General features: G+C 42.9%; 1 protein-coding gene and 1 long non-coding RNA gene across 2 annotated transcripts in view; one reads left to right on the top strand and one right to left on the bottom strand.

The window, feature by feature from the left end:
* The window catches only part of LOC140709929 (butyrophilin-like protein 3), a 29238-nt gene extending 12160 nt beyond the window's left edge, over positions 1-17078 (bottom strand). Inside the window, exons 1-7 of the mRNA XM_073010390.1 lie at positions 15542-17078; positions 11203-11550; positions 7220-7495; positions 2376-2489; positions 1253-1273; positions 691-717; positions 369-395 (exon numbers count right to left, since the gene is read on the bottom strand). Coding sequence (XP_072866491.1) covers positions 369-395; positions 691-717; positions 1253-1273; positions 2376-2489; positions 7220-7495; positions 11203-11550; positions 15542-15590 — 862 coding nt within the window. The 5' untranslated portion in view covers positions 15591-17078. The remainder of the gene's footprint in view (positions 1-368; positions 396-690; positions 718-1252; positions 1274-2375; positions 2490-7219; positions 7496-11202; positions 11551-15541) is intronic.
* The window catches only part of LOC140709933 (uncharacterized), a 24077-nt gene continuing 9269 nt past the window's right edge, over positions 2479-17286 (top strand). Inside the window, exons 1-2 of the long non-coding RNA XR_012090721.1 lie at positions 2479-4273; positions 12577-12766. This is a non-coding gene — a long non-coding RNA (uncharacterized lncRNA). The remainder of the gene's footprint in view (positions 4274-12576; positions 12767-17286) is intronic.

Raw genomic sequence — 17286 nt, 5'->3', positions numbered from 1 at the left:
GCCCGACCACTGCCCTCCCAGGTAAGCCCATATTTGACTTTGTGAGACCTTGAGTGACTCCAGGATTCACCTTCCTTCCACCCACCTGTTCCTGCTGACTTCACTTCTTTCCCCTTAGCACAGACTCCTAGAAGCCAGCTACTGGTGCCCTCAGTTCCCTGGCGTCCTGCCTGTGACCCCTCCGAGCTGACCCAGTCCCTATGCTTTTCCTTCCAAGTCCTGGGCCAAGAAGTGCATTTAGAGGCAGCGGCACCCTGGGGTGGATTGGGGCATCACAGATTTGCCGTCTGCAAGCCAGGTGGGCTCCATATTTGTCACTAGTCATCTTCCTACTCCATGCCCACTGTCACCCTCTCAGGCATCAGTACCTGCGTGTTTCCGGGCCTCTCTCAATTCTGAAAGCAAGCAGACAGAACAGGCAGTTCAGCGCTCCCGTGGGGAACAGGACACAGGGAGAAGGGAGAGACCAAGGATTAGGACCCTTTGTGAGTGTCATGGGCCCTCTCAAGAGATCTGAAGGCGGCTATGGGGCTTCTCTACAAAATGCACCTCCCCCAGAATCTAGACAATTCAGAGTTCCCATCACAAGCTTGGCTCTGCAGGGACCCATGGGCCTCAGGATATAAAAATCCATAAACGAGAGACTTGGAAAGGAGTCATAAATGTGGGAAGAGGAATATTTTCTTTTACCTGCCTGTCTGTGCTTTCTTCTCCAGTCTGAAAAACAAAAACAAAAACAAAACACACAGAAGAGGCTGACATCACAGAGCAGGGCCCAAGGAGAGTGTGGGAGGAAAGCCCTGCATGTGATAACACTCTCACCCAGTTTATCCTGCAGTTTCCACCAAACAAAAAGCAGACGATTTGGTGGTTGATACAGGACTGGGTAAAGTCTCAAAGCATCAGGCCAGGGAGGTTGAGGATCACCCACCAATTTTTCTCAGGTTCCTCCCTGTGGTCCACACACCCTCAGAGCTGGTGATCAACACCTCCCCCCACCACACACAGAGCGGACCAACGGGCAACAGGCACAGACGGGGACTTCCAGGCCCTGAGGCCTATCCTAAGCCCTCCAGATATCTGAGGGGCAACTCATTAGCAGTGGATGGAGAGAGCGCGGCAGCTGCTCTCCTGCACCTGCCGGTACTTCCTGTCCAGCCTGGAGCCGGGGTCTCCAGAGGCTCACGCTGTGGATCAGGGAGGGACCCGGGAGAACCATGTGTGGGAGGCTCAGGACGTGACACACACTTACCCAATTCTGCCTGGATTTTCCCTGAAACAGAAACAGTGTATTCAGTGGTGGACACAGGAATGTGCAAGGTACAAACATGACCCTGGCTGCTTGCACAGGTGGGACAAGCTGCAGGTGTGAAGGGCAGGGCCTCTCCTAGAACACTTACATGTGCTCGTCTCCGCAGCCCCCGCACGGAGCGTAGCTGTCTGCGGGGAGCAAGAGATCAGGAAGGTTCATGCTAAGGAGAGGGACAACAGCTGGGATGCTGTGGAGGTGGAGATGGAGATGGGAGAAGGCGGCTGGGAGGGGAGGCGGGGGGATGGAGGTGGGAGAAGGCAGCTGGGAGGAGAGGCGGGGGCGGCCTCATCCCCGTGGGAAGTGTCACTCCCAAGGAGGAAATTTGTTCTGGGGTGAAGACTCTTACTGAGATTATCATTTTATCTCAGTCAGTTTTATTTCCTCTTTTATGAAGTCTTTGCAACTACCCTGAAATTTTCTTATAAGACTCTTGTTGTAGCTAGTAGAAATTTATTTATTTTTATATATTTATTTTTTGAGTCAGGGTCTCACTCTGTTGCCCAGGCTGGCGTGCAGTGGTGCGAACATGGCTCACTAAAGCCTTGACTTCCTGTGCTCAAGCCAGCCTTCCATCTCAACCTCCTGAGTAGCTGGGACCACTGTCATGAACCACCACACCCGGCTAATTATTTTATTTTATTTTTAAAATTTTTTTTGTAGAGAGGAGTTCTCGCCATGTGGCCCAGGATGGTCTTACACTCCTGGGCTCAAGTGTTGCTCCCACATTGGCCTCCCAAAGTGCTGGGATTACAGACACGAGCCAACACACTCAGCCTGTTTGTAGGAATTTATGTGAACTCTTTTTGTACTGAAAATCAATGATCTGCTTATCCTGTGCTCCATGTAAAGTAGAAAGGGATTGGCAGAGGCTGGCGTTTTCTGAAGGAGCCATTTCAGGCCAGCACAGAGGAGGCTGAAGACTGGGTTCCCTGTGCCTCCGGTGGTGGACCCTGGGGGCCTAGGGCTGGAACAACAGACCCCGGAGGTGTGTGAGGGCAGCCTGATACCAGCTCCACAGGAACCACCAGGAAGGTATGGGCCCGTACTTCTCTCTCTCACTTACCTTTGGATTTGAAGAAAACAATTGTCATCCCCACGACAACACTACATAGGCCACCACAGAGTAATCCGGGTAAAATAGAGGCCAGGCGCCAAGGTGAGGGCTGGAAAAAAGTATCTGAAAAACAGTCCCACAGACCCCTTAGTGATTACTAAGCAGGTAAGACAATTTTACGCCCATTTAAGGAATCTCCCAGTACCCCAAGATGAAAACATTTTTCTCCAATTTCTTCTACAGATTTAAAGCTTTACATTTGTATAAGTCTCGATCCATCTGGATTTTATACATATACTCACGTGTGTGTGTGTGTGTGTTTGCGTGTGTGTGTGTATGTAATGAGGCAGAAGTTCAATGTCATCTTCTTCTAAGCAGGTATTGACTGTGCTGGCAATGTTTATTGAGTGGACCTTGCTTCACACACTACCACACATGCAAGGTCACCTCTGTGTACCTCAAGTTTCTGTTCAAGCTTGGATTTGTTTCTGGGCTTTCTGTTCTTTCTCATTGATCCACAGGGTTATCTCTGTGCCAATAATTTTAATTGGCTTAATCTTCAAAGCTTTGGGATATGTCTCTGAGATAAGACTAAGCTTCTTAGCTTGCTCTTATTCCACTGTATCTTAGCACTTCTTGGCTATTTGTTTTGCCACATAAATTTTGGAATTGACTTGTTAGGCTTTAAGAAAACTCTGGGTCAAGTGCGGTGGCTCATGCTTATAATCCCAACAGTTTGGGAGGCCGAGGTGGGAGGATTTCTTAAGGACAGGAGTTCAAGACCAGTCTAGGCAACAAAGTGAGATCCCCATCTCTAAAAATATTTAAAATTAAAAAAAATTAGCCAGGCAAGGTGGTGCACACCTGTGGTCCCAGCTACTTGGGAGGCTGAGGTGGGAGGATTGCTTGAGCATGGGAAGTTGAGGTTGCAGTGAGTCATGATTGCAACACTCTACTCAAGCATGGGCGACAGAGTGACAGCTCGTCTCAAATAACAAACAAAAAAATGTGCTGAAATTTTTCTATGGAATTGTATTGAATCTGTATAGCAATTGTAGGAGAACTGGTATCTTTAAAAATATGCATCTTCTTATCTGAAAGGTGTTATATTTGTTCTCTTATTTTAGTTTTCATTAGTGTCTGTTAATGTAGTTTTGTAATACCCTTCAATAAGATTTTGTAAATGTTTTATTAGACTTATTCCTGGTTAACATTTTTTTTATTATTTATTGTACATGGCATGTAATTTTCTTCCTTTGCTGATGTTTACTAATGCAATTGATTTTGTTTATTCATCTCATTTTTCATGAACACGATGGGTTCTTTTATGAGTTGAAAGAATTTGTCTGTAAATTTTCCTAAATTTTCCATTTATATAATCATGTAGACTGTGAACAATGGCCATTTTATTTTTTTCTTTCTAAAAGTTATAACTTTTACATTTTCTTCCCTTATTGAAGTGACTGCTAATAGTAACAGTACTCTAATATAATGTGGAACTGAAGTGTTTAATGCAATCTCCTTATGTTATGATTTTAAATGACACATTAGGTATGTTTTCTGTGTGTATTTAAAAAATTAAGTGGCTTACTATTTTGTATGATGTTTGCTGCAAGTATCTTTAGATATCTTTTTATCCAATTAAGCAGGGTCTCTCCTATTTCTAGATTGATAGAAAGTTTTCTTCTATTTCTAGATTTGCAAGTGTTGAAATCATAGATGAATAGATGTTGAAAGTTATCTATGTTTTATTTATGTCTACTAAGAAAATTATAGTTTATCTCTTTTAACTAATTATGGTAATAATCACATTAATATATGTTCCCATGTTGACCTAACATTTTTTTCCAGGATAAGTTTGGTCATGAGATATGTTTTTGTGGACTTTTCTACTTGCAAAATTTTTGGTAAGATTTTCACATTTTCAATTATGAATAATGTTGGTAAAAATTTTTCCCTTTTCGAGTTGCCCATTTCTGTTATGGTGCCAAAATTATGTTTACTCAATAAAATTAGTTTAATATTTCCTATTTTTTCTGCTTTCTGGACAACTTTCTGAAAGATACATTTTCTCTTTTCTTGAATATTTGGTAGACTTTGTACATAAAAAAATGTGGTCCTTGTGGGAAGACTTTTAAATGCTGACTCTACCTCTTTCGTGGTTACAGATTAGTCAGGTAGTCTATCTTTCCTTCTGATTTTGTATTTTACATTTGTCTTCTTTTTAAAAAATTTTTGAGACAGAGTCTCACTCTGTCCCCCAGGCTGGAGTGCAGTGGGGTGATCTCAGCTCTCTGCAATCTCTGCCTCCTGGATTCAAGTGATTCTCATGCCTCAGCCTCCCGAGTAGCTGGGATTACAGACACACACCACCACGCCCACCTAATTTTTGTATTTTTAGTAGAGATGGAGTTTTGCAATGTTGGGCAGGCTGGTCTCGAACTCCTGACCTCAAGCAATTTGCCCGCTTCAGCCTTCCAAAGTCCTGGGACTACAGGCATGAGCCACTGCACCTGGTCTGTATTTTACATTTTTCTATGAAAACTTTCTCTTCATCATATTCAGTAGAAAAGGAAAAAGTTATTCAAAGCAGTTTATCTTATAAATCTCTACTAAATCTTTAGTTGTACCTTCTTGTTATTTCCTGCATTATTTAATTGTGCTGTTTCTCTTTTATTCTTAACTGATGTTGCTAGTTTATCTATTTTAATAACACTTTGAACCATCTAACTTTAGATGTATTAATCTGCACTATTTGTCTTAATATTTCCATATTTCTATATCTTTAGGATTTCTTCCACTTTCTTTTGCTATTTTCTGAAATATATATTGATGCCTAATATCAATATTCAGCTATTTTATGCTAATAAGAACATTTAAGGATTTAAGGATATATATATATATATTTTTTTTTTGAGATGGAGTCTTGCTCTGTCCCCCAGGCTGGAGTGCAGTGGCATGATCTCGACTTACTACAACCTCCACTTCCCAGGTTCAAGCGATTCTCCTGCCTCAGCTTCCCGGGTAGCTGGGATTTCAGGTGCCCGCCACCACACCCGGCTAATTTTTGAAGTTTTAGTAGAGACAGGCTTTCACCATTTTGGCCAGGCTGGTCTTGAACTCTTGACCTCAGGTGATCCGCCTGCCTTGGCCTCCCAAAGCGCTGGGATTACAGGCGTGAGCCACCACACCTGGCCGGATAAAATTTTGACTCAGAAAACCATATTAGTTCCATTTTACACATTATGATAGATTGTAATTTTATTATCATTCAGTTTTAAGAATTTTCTACCTATCACTATGCTTTCTTCAATTTCTCAGTTATTTTTATGTTTAAAAATTTTTCAAACACTTAAGAATTTAAACTATCATTTGCTATAGTCATTTAACTTTATTAAATTATGATTAGAGAATTTTGTGTGCATGATATCAATGTCTGAAAATTTTCTGAAAACCATTTTATGTGTTTATATCTGATAAAATTTTATAAAAGTCCCAAGTGTGGTAAAAATTCATGTGTATTCTACAAACCTGGAATCCTTCTCCAAAATATGTTATTTCAGGCTTATTAATTTTTACTTCAAATATTATATATTCTTACTCATTTTGTCTACTTATTTAATCAATTTTAGAACTCGAAGTATGATCTTTTTTCTTGCATTTCTGTTGATATTTTCTTTTTATATTTTACATGTATCAGGTACATACATATTTAAAATTTTCATATTCTTATACTGAGTGAACTTATGTTTTTGAAATAACTCTATTCCTAATGTCCTCTTTCTTAAAACCTTGTCTTCCTTTCCTTGACACTAATATATCTGTTCGATTCTTCTTGATTAATATTTTTCTAGTATTTTTTATTTTCAATGGATAGGTCATATGTGCTACATTTTTCCTCTTATGAATTGCAATTGAGATTTTTATTATTTATTTATTTTTATGTTTTTGAGATGGAGTCTTGCTCTGCCGCCCAGGCTGGAGCACAGTGTTGCCATCTCGACTCACTGCAACCTCTGCCTCCTGGGTTCAAGTAATGAGATTTTTAAATCCAGTCTGAGGTTCTTTGTCTTTTTTTTTTTTTTTTTTTTTTTTTTGAGACGGAGTCTTGCTCTGTAGCCCGGGCTGGACTGCAGTGGCCGGATCTCAGCTCACTGCAAGCTCCGCCTCCCGGGTTTACGCCATTCTCCTGCCTCAGCCTCCCAAGTAGCTGGGACTACAGGCGTCCGCCACCTTGCCCGGCTAGTTTTTTGTATTTTTAGTAGAGACGGGGTTTCACCGTGTTAGCCAGGATGGTCTCGATCTCCTGACCTCGTGATCCGCCCGTCTCGGCCTCCCAAAGTGCTGGGATTACAGGCTTGAGCCACCGCGCCCGGCCGGTTCTTTGTCTTTTAACTGGCAAATTAAATCCTTTTACATTGAGTGTGATTCTGGAAACATTTTAGTTTATGTAAATTTTCCTACTATTTGTAAATCCTTTCTGAAATTTTCTACATTTTTATTCTGCTTCATGAAGGAGCAATGACGTTTTCTCAAAATGAAGAAACAATTATTTTCTTAGTCCTAGAGTTAATTTCCTTAAGTTTTGTATGTGTTGAGTTGTGAGTGTTGCACCATTGGGGTATTATGTGGTGAAGGAAATACTTAATTCTACTGCCTTGGAATTGTAAACAATTCTACTTCTGCCTTATCAAATGTTTGGTTTTGTTTTTTATACCTCATCAATCTTTGACTCTCAAAACAAATCACTGAAGCTGGGTGGTACTACACAGCAATCCCAGACACAAGCTGCTGCTCTACCCTGGGTTACCTATGCACACACCCATTCCTTGCTCCTGCTTCTCCCCACTCACCTCCTATCAATACCTTGGATTCCACCTCATGACTCTGCTCAGCAAGGTGGATGGAACACAATATGCTCCCAGTATTTTCCTGGACTATAATGGAGGTCTCCACATCATACAGGCTGTGCCCATCTGCATTTACTCTGGAGTCTGAAGACAAATGCTGTCCTTGTGGACCTTTCCACTTGACTGTGGGCTGTGGGAACCAGCCTGAGGACAGGCAGAGTAACTGGATACCTCCGTCGACATATCCCATGACGGAAATAAGAGGAAGTGAGCCCAGTGCTGGGAAGAAAAGAGGGAAAGATGAAAGTGAAGACCAAATTTCAAGCTTATAGCTATTTTGAGTCTGGTTCATCAAGCCTGTACCCATAACAACACACACATCCTTCTCTGTCTCTCTCTTACACACACATCCACTCATAATACTACTGCAAGACTTTCCATGGTCTATGTTCATTCAGCATTTATTTAGGAACCACTATGTATGCCTGGATATTCCTAAGTATGAAATAGGATGCAGTGCATAAGACACAGCCCCTTCTAATGAGAAACTCATTGACCAAATAGTGAGGAAACTGTATAAAATACATTTCATAGTGAAATGCAACTATGAAAGCGCAGTCAGGTTAGCAAAGAGAAGAGTGCTTAACTGTCAGGGAAAGTCACAGCTTCCTGGAGATGGCATTTGCACCCTTATGTGTCAGAAAATAGGAGTTTTGTTGTGGTCAGGTTGGGGAGAGGGGAAGCATTTTAGACAAAAAGAGGCAAGTGCAAACCACAATGTGAAAAGTTAACATGCCACAGTGATTTCAAGGACTCATGAGTATTTATATTCCAGATAATGATGTATAAGAGAGTAGGGGTGTGAGACAAGGTCTGAAAAAGGCACAAGGCAAGCCATGGAGGTCATACATTCACTGACCTGAGCAATGTGGACTTGCCCACAGCCACTTTGAGAACTGTAGACCAGTAGGGCTCTTACCAGTCTCCAGCAGGTGGGAGTTATGGTAAGACCTGTATCTTAGAGAGGTCTCCAGACAGCAGCATGGAGGAGGGACCACAGAGAACACTCCGGAGGAGAGTAACCCGCTGTGCAACTACTGAAGTGACTCCAGTGAGAGAAAAGAAGGGCTGGGGAGGAGGAGGGCTTTGAGAAGGGGAACTGCAGATGCAGAATCTATTTGGAGGTTGATTCAATAGGACTGAACATCAAGGAAGGGTTTATTGTGACATCCAGATTTGTGACTTGGGAAATGTGGAAGAGTACCCCTTATGTGGTTGACTTCAATTTGATGATTTAATATTGCCTTTTAACCACTCCAAACAGAACTTCCTCTCTGAGTGCTGTTCTCTGCCATTCCCCAGGGTCTGGATCAATGCATGGAGTGTAATAAATGTTTATTAGTCAATAAATTAATGAAAGAATGATGATGGTGTAAGCACCAAGGAAGGGGGTTCAAGTAAGATGATGTAGACTTATCTTCCTTGCTCCTTCCTCTAAGTAAAATTATAAACCCTGGAAATGAGGCAAGCATAGGTGCATTGTGAAAAGTGGAAAGACTAAGGAGGACTGACTAGGGACCCCAGGACTAGAGAAAAACCACAGCAGCTGAGCATCCTATGACCACTCCCCCACTCCCACCTCCAGCAGAAGTAGGTGGCCCAACGGGAATCTTTCCACCCCTAAATGGCTGAAAATACATGATATGCAAAGTGGTGCTGGCAAAAGAATTGACCATGAGCCACATTGACTGGAGGCCAGGGGAAGAGTTTTTTGTCCCACTATGCCAGATGATCACCTCTCTCACAAGAAACACTGGGGAGCAACATGGGGAAACACCTTTTACTGCCACAGTCGGTACTAGAAAAGATGATCAGAATCTCCAGGGACATCAGATAAGCAAAGCAGACCAAAATAATACAGTAAAGTCTCTGAAAATTAAATTGTATTTGGAGCCATAACCACCAAAAATAGACTAGGACCTGAGTCATAAATCTAAACATGGGGACTGCCTGCAAAACAGAAGCTTTACATAGGGTCTAGAGTGTCTTACAATAACTAAACCACTTAGATTTCAACTAAAAATTACCCATCACACCAAGAACCAATTAAATATCAACGAATGAAAATAGACAATCATGTAATTGCCAAGACCAACATGAATAGCTATTATTAAAGTGTTTCAAAGAGCAATTATGAATTATCTCAAAAAAATTAAAACTCACAAAAATCATAGATGTTATAAAAAGCAAATCGGGAGTTATATAACAGAAAAAAATACAAAAACAAAAACTAACTGGGTAGCTTCAATACTAGAGTGGAGATGACAGAAAATAAAATCATTGAACTCCAGGATACAACAATGAAACTTAACCAGTGTGAAGAGAGAGGAAAATATTTTTTCTAAAAAGGAAAAACAGATCCTCCAGGACCTATGGGACAATAACAAAATATCAGCATTTATATCATCATTGTCCCAGAAGGAGAGGTGAAAGAGAGAGAGCTGAAAGAGTATTTAAAGAAATGATTGTCGATCTAAGCAAAGGAGGTGAAAGTCCTTTCAAGAAGCTGAGAGCAAACCAAATAGGAGAAGTGCAAAGAAACTCATGCCTTGATAGATCATAATTAAATTTCTGAAAATAAATAAAACTATCTTGAAAGCAATCAGAGATAAATGATGCATTATATATAAACCAATGACAGCAGATTTTTCATGAGGAATATTCAAGGCCAGAAAGAAGTAGCACATTTTTCAACTGCTGAAAGAAAATAACCATCAGGAAACTTCACAAATTCTATATCTGGCAAAACCATTATTCACAAATAAAGAGGAAATCATTTGCATGTTTATTCTCAGATAAACAGAAACTAAGAGAATTTGTTACTAGCAGACCTATCCTAAAAGGATGGCTGGAGGAAATTCTTCAAACAGAAAGGAAATGATAAAAGAAAGAATCTTGGAATATTAGGAAAGAAGAAAAGCAATAGAAAAAGAAGAATAAGGAAAACTACAATAGATTTTCCATTTTATTAGTGTTTAACAATCACATACGGGCTGGGTGTTGTGGCTCACGCCTGTCATCCCAGCACTTTGAGAGGCCAAGGCTGGGGATCATTTGAGGTGAGGAGTTTGAGACCAGCTGGCCAACATGGCAGAACCCCATCTCTACTAAAAATACAAAAAAAATTAGCTGGATGTGGTGGTGCATGCCTGTAATCTGAGCTACTCAGGAGGTTGAGGTACAAGAATCACTTGAACCCAGGAGGTGGTGGTTGCAGTGAGCTGAGATCATACCACTGCACTCCAGCCTGGGTGACGGGGCAAGACTCTGTCTCAAAGAAAACTAAAAACTAAAAAAATTACATATGATGGTTTAAACAGAAATTAAGTCACTCTCTGATGTAGTGCTTATGTATATAGAAGAAATACTCAAGGCAGTATTATTTTTAAAATGTGGAGATTAAAGGGATCTAAATGAAAATGAAGTTTCCACACTTCAAAGTGGTAAAATGTTGATACAGTAGATTGTGACAAATTATATATGAATATCATAACACTAGAACAGCACCTAAGAAAACACGACAAAATGTTACACTAAAAAAAGACTAACAATACGTTGTAATGGAATCCTAAAAAAATTTAGTAACACACAGGAAGTCAAGAAAAAAGAAGAAGAAAACAAAAGAAATTGAAACAGGACAGGCATCATCACTGTCATTTCACCAAGAGGGTGGCAGTGGCTTTCCTCCGTATCCTGTCAGGTGGTGGCAGGTGCAGGTGGCTGTCCTCTCTGTCATGACCCCACCTGTGTGATGGCAGGGCCAGGCTCATCTCCAGAAACCTCAGGTCAGGGATGCCCACCGAAGCCTTTTTACATCATGTCAGAATCTGGAAAACCTGTTTTATTTCATTATCTGAAATACTTTCAAGAGCTGATAACAGTAGCATGACTTTACAAGACAACTCAGTCATAAATAAACAACTGACCTGACACCTGCAGCTCCCAGGTGGCCTCCTCGTCATAAATCTGGGAACTGAACCAGCACCCATACAGGCCCACGTCCAGGAGAGTGATATTTTTTAGTCTTAGAGAGACATGCCCCCATGCAATGGAGTCCTTCACAAGCTCAGTTCTCCCTTGATACTGTGGCATCTGCATAGATTCCCGGTCTTCCCCATCTCTGTAGAGGTGGACCACAGCATGGAGCTGATTCCTGAAGAACCGCACTTCCATGGCCTCTGCACTGGTCTCAGGAAAGAGGGAGCAGGAGAACACTGCGTCCTCCCCCACCGAGGCCTGGACAAACTTGCCCGGTCCAGTCACTTGCCACTGTCCTATGGGAGGAAACACAACAGATAACTGAGCAAAATCTACTTGAGTCCTTCTCAGGGCTCTGGTGGGTGGAGATGTGTGGGGTGTGGGGTGGGGGATCCATCAGTCTTCTTTCTAAACCTGATGACTTGGATTTGCACATCTTCTTACACTTGCGAGAACGCTTCCGTGTCAGTTACTTCACTCGGTTCTCATACACATCTCGTGTGAGATGAGGTGAGGTCTGTGCTATCAATATTTCCCACATTCAACATGAGGAAACCCTGTCTCTGGGGCTGAGTTGTTCAGAGGCCTGAGAGACACCTTCCAAATGCAGACTCCCTGACTAGAGGAGAATCTACCTCCACATGCTCTCTGCCCAGCTGCTTAATGAACACTCACACCACCGCCTTTGCATTTTCTATGCTAAAAACCTTTTTAAATGACTCAGGAGGGGAGTAAGTGGCCATAAAATATCCAATTTGGGGAAATTTATTTCCTTCAAATAGATGATTACGTCTTGTAAATGTTTTATGGATACAAGAGAGAAATACATATTCTCTGCTGAAGCACATTTATTTGTGCTTCTTTTTTTAAGCAGACTTCTGCCACATTCTGAAGGACATGGTATGACACAGTGAGGAGATTTTGTAGTTTTTGTTTCAGAGATTTGCTCTTTAGTGCACTCATGTTGTGACATATCTTTTCCATGACACCTACCTTTTACTCCAGGTAATAATTTTATGTTTTTCCACTTTATTATTTCGTACTTGAATAGTACTTCATCTAGCAAAAGCTTGTTCAAGCCACAGCCTGTGGGCTGCATGAGGCTCAGGACAGCTTTGAATAGGGTCCAATACAAATTCATAAACTTTCTTAAAACATTATAAGACTTTTTGTGGTATTTTTTCATTCATTAGTTATTGTTAGTGTTCTTCTTCTTTCAACATGGCCCAGGGAAGCCAAAAGATTGGACACTCCGACTCTAGTGCTTTATCAACATGGCTTACCTGTTTTTTTGTTTGTTTGTTTGTATTTTCTTGGTACAGCTTTGTCTTGATCTTCCCTTGAAACTGTTTTCATCTTGCTGCAAGTGACATAATTGTTTGTTTTCTGCAAGTCTTCCCTGCACAACTCTCAGCTTCATGAGGACAGAGTGTGTGTGTTTTCCTCAGCACAGGATTCCCCATGCCCAGCACAGAGAATGGGCTCTGCAGACAGGGATTATGCTCGTGAATGGTGAGTGCTACTTTCTTTGTGCATTTGCTTCTCGGTTTTGTGGTCGACCAAGTAATTTTCCTGGTGTAAATCACACTTACAACTCTGTATGATTAGAGTTCTTCTTAGCGAGATCACAAATGATGGAGGCCCGCTCCCTTCACCTTCCAAGTACCCAACCCTTTGATTGGCAGTGTCTCTTGATTCATTCACATGTATCCATTTATGGTATATGGATCTACCTGTGTGTGCTGTCTGCACGTGCATCAGAGGCAAAGTGGATCCCGTGTGTGAATTTCCAGATAAGTGGATGTTTTTAATTTTAGCACTAATTATGTCTAAGTTTAAGTACATTTTATAAATCTTGCTGAAGTGTATTTCACTTGTGCACCTTTAAGAGTATTATTAAATAAGGTGTGATTTTGCCGCCTGATGTCTGACCAGCTGCTGACCTGGTGTAGCAGATGTTGAGGCCCTGCTCCTCACCGCCCAACCCTGAGTCCCCCTGAAGTGGGATGGGCATTTCCCTGCCTGCTGACAGCTCCGCCCTTGGAGCCTGGCCTCTGCCTCTCTGCTGATGGCTTCTTGCAACCTTTGGAACTTACTCAGCCCAGGCACAGGGCAGCCAAGAAGGTTTGCGATTTTAATAGTCCCAGGGGGCACATCTCACCCAGTGGGGAACAGGAAGCGGTGGATGTTGGGAAGATCCTGAGCCATCATCTATACGGTTCCTGCAAAGGACACAGTGGGACTGGGTCCCAGTTGCCACCACCGCAAGCTGCTCATTAGTGCACCCTCTATGGCTTTCCTCCCACTGGCTTCACTCTTTGCACCTTGTCACTTTTGTTTCTGAGAATGATCTGCTAAACAAACCATCTGCAGAAAGGCTGTTGCTCTAGATCAGTTTTTGGGAACCAACCTGTCAGCTGGGCTGCTGTGAGTGCTGCCCTCAAGACTGCGTGAGACTCTCAAGCTGGGCAAACAGTTTTTAGTACATGTCTGTTTCTCCGGCCAGCCTTGCTGCTGTCATTTGTCTTGCTGACAGCATCTCCCTTTACTCCTTCCCCGGGGGAGAAGCAAGGAATAACACTGTGTGTGGTTGCAACACACTGTGCACCAGTGGAGCTCTGTGCTGCGTGCTCTACATGCAGAAGTCCATGCAGTCCACACAGTAGCCCTTCAGCCACAGGATGTCATGGATGTGATATTATTACCTCTATGTCATCATAAGCAAAAACTGACGCTAATAGAGGTTATCAGCCACGAGCTCATAGGCAGAGAAAAAGAAAGTTTAAAAAACAGTCTTACTTCCTCCAAGGTCATTTCCAGGATGCCCTGCTGCCTCATGCAGAAACAGAAAGCAGACAGAAAAGCTCGTCAGAAAATGGCTGAGAATGTACTTAAATGGAGGCTCTCTTTTGAGTAACACACATGGATTGTGGTTTTTTGTTTTTGTTTTTGTTTTTTTGAGTCAAAGTCTCACTCTGTCACCCAGGCTGGAGTGCAGTGGCACGATCTCGGCTCACTGCAGCCTCCACCTCCTGGGTTTAAGCAATTCTCCTGCCTCAGCCTCCCGAGTAGCTAGGACTACAGGTGCCCGCCACCGCGCCCAGCTGACTTTTGTGTTTTCAGTAGAGACAGATTTTCACCATGTTGGCCAGGCTAGTCTCAAACTCCTGACCTCAGGCGATCCACCCACCTCAGCCTCCCAAAGTGCTGGGATTACAGGTGTGAGTCACTGCGCCCGGCCAACACACATGGATTTTGATGCCCTTATTTCTGTTTTCTTGGCTTTGTTTAGCAAAACAGTCATAGGTAGACAAATAGCAGGATGGAACTGTTTCAGACAGAAAGTGAACACAGTCAAATGAACTTTTCATGGCTTGACACTGACCACCCAGAATCCAGTGTTCTACTCCAGTCCCCGTCTCTCCCTGCCCAGTGTTCTACTCCAGTCCCTGTCTCTCCCTGCCCAGTGTTCTACTCCAGTCCCCATCTCTCCCTGCCCAGTGTTCTACTCCAGTCCCCATCTCTCCCTGCCCAGTGTTCTACTCCAGTCCTCGTCTCTCCCTGCCCAGTGTTCTACTCCAGTCCTCGTCTCTCCCTGCCCAGTGTTCTACTCCAGTCCCTGTCTCTCCCTGCCCAGTGTTCTACTCCAGTCCCCATCTCTCCCTGCAAAGTTTATTGGATTACTCAATATCCTATGCACCAGGCTTTGTGTTGATGGTTACTAGAAGGAGAAAGAAGAGTGGATTTCTGCCTAGAATATGCCAGGTTCCAACTTATTCCTCACTTAAAGGTCTGGTGCTTTACCCCATATCCACAGGTGTTTCTAACTCAGCATGTACATAACTGGACACATTGTCTTTTTCTCCAAACATCCTAAACAGTGTCACCTTCCACCCAGACACCCAAGTCAAAAACCTGGGGATTTTATTAGAGACCTCCCCTGCCTAAGCCCCACAGCCCACTGGGGAAAACAATATATTTACCTTAGCATTCTCAGTGTGTTCCCTCCCCACTCCCAGGGCTGCTCCCATTATTCTGGGCTGCTATAATAGTGCACACAGTGCCCATGTCCTTGAGAAACAGCCCACGGGGTCTGCTCCTGAATTCCTGCTGCCCTGTGCTTCCCACAGCTCCTGGCATTGGTAGTTGCCAGCCTGAGGCCCGGGGAAGCTGGAGAATGCAAGCACCAAAGATTCCTGCATCTCGCTGTGCTGAGTTCATTGTCACGAATGAACTCAAAATATTATTCAACAAGGAGACAAACAACATCCAAACTGAAAGACTTACCTGACACCAGCTTGTAGAAACTGAGAACCAAAATGAGCACGAAAGCCATGGATATTCCTGTGAGTTGATCTCACGTCGTGAAAACAGATGACAGCAGGGGTGGACGGATGATTTGGAGGGCAGGCCAGCTGTCTCAGATGCAGGAGCCATGGAGAGGCTCTTCATGAACTGATGTCAAGCTGTGCTTTTCTCCCTAGAGCCTCCCTAAACATGGCTGTATGAATGAGGAGTGTGGGCCCTGGACTTTGAATCACTGCATTTATTGGCAGGTCATAAACATCTATCTCAGACCAGAGAAACGGTCATGGAAAGAGAGTAGGGTACACTTGGAGGGACTTTGTTCTGGGTCAAGATAGTGCCCCACATAGGTGGCATAGGAATGCCAGACGCAGAGATATTTTCAGGCTTAGTCTGGCAGGCAGAGCTGCAAGAGAGAGTGAGCATCTATCCCTGAAAGAGAGATTGGACGGGTGCAGTGGCTCAGGCCTGTAATCCCAGCACTTTGGGAAGCCAAGGCAGGTGAATCATGAGGTCAAGAGCTCAAGACCATCCTGGCCAACATGATGAAACCCCGTCTCTACTAAAAATACAAAAATTAGCCAGGCGTGGTGGCACACACCTGTAGTCCCACCTACTTGGGCGGCTGAGGCAGGAGAATCGCTTGAACTGGGGAGGGGGAGTTTGCAGTGAGCCCAGATCACACCACTGCCCTCCAGCCTGGTGACAGAGTGACACTGTATCTCAAAAAAAAAAAAAAAAAAAAAAAAAGATAGAAATCATCTCAGCACAGGGCAGTGAGGCAGTGAATTTGCCCAGGCACATAGGCAATGCTCCATGAGACTCATATTTCCTGGCACAGTGTGAGGAAATTCTGCCCGTCCCTCCCTTGTCTTGAGTTCAGGGACAGGACTCTGATCATGAGGCCAGATGGGGTTGAACTTGCCAGAACAACCAGGACCTTGATCTCCAAGGATCCAAGGTATTGAGAAAGAGACCAAGACGAGGCTTCAGGCCCAGGGATAAGGCAAAGATGCATTCATTCAGTCATTCATTAGATGCACTAAGCCAGGACAAACACAGAGATTACGCAGTGATTTCAAGTCTGGGGACCTGCACGAAGAATACGCACTTACTAGATCAGAAAGCAGGTTTCCACGGAGAGCACTACGAAGGGCAATGAAGGTAAAGAGCAATTTAAAAAGAGGAAACCCCATGAACTCAGAAATTGCTAGTAACACAATTTTAAATAACTAATGGGTCTAAGAGAACTAATAGAAGTTGAAGGTAATTAGACTAGAAGAAGAATGAAAACACTACATTTAAAACAGTGTGATGCATGTAAGGCAGTTCTTACAGAAAGGCTTATCCTTAAGTGCTTATATTAGGAAAAAAGAAGTCTGAGTATTGGCTGAACAAAGTATCTGAGTTAATCCGAGTTAACTCTTGGATCCTGAAGTTCTCGGGCCACTCGCCCCATCTTTTCTCTCCCTTCACTCTTCTTTTTTTTCTTTTTTTTTTCACAATCTGTAAACATGTAATCCTGCCTTAAGTACAAAGCCTTTACAAATGCAAAAAAATCAAAGATTACAAGTCAATTTCTTTCTGCATACAGTAAGAGCTGAAATGTAAAGAGATCAACGTTAGAAAAAATACACTGAAAAACATGCCACTTTAATAATAATAAGACAAAACTGCAAATTAAATCAATAGAAATTAGGTAGATCCATTTATTTTTCAAATACAAG

This window comes from Chlorocebus sabaeus, chromosome 23 (assembly GCF_047675955.1).
Source record: "Chlorocebus sabaeus isolate Y175 chromosome 23, mChlSab1.0.hap1, whole genome shotgun sequence".
In the NCBI taxonomy this organism is placed as follows: Eukaryota; Metazoa; Chordata; class Mammalia; order Primates; family Cercopithecidae; genus Chlorocebus; species Chlorocebus sabaeus.
The sequence above is the reverse complement of the archived record's forward strand: the minus strand, read 5'-3'. Positions and strand labels throughout refer to the sequence as shown.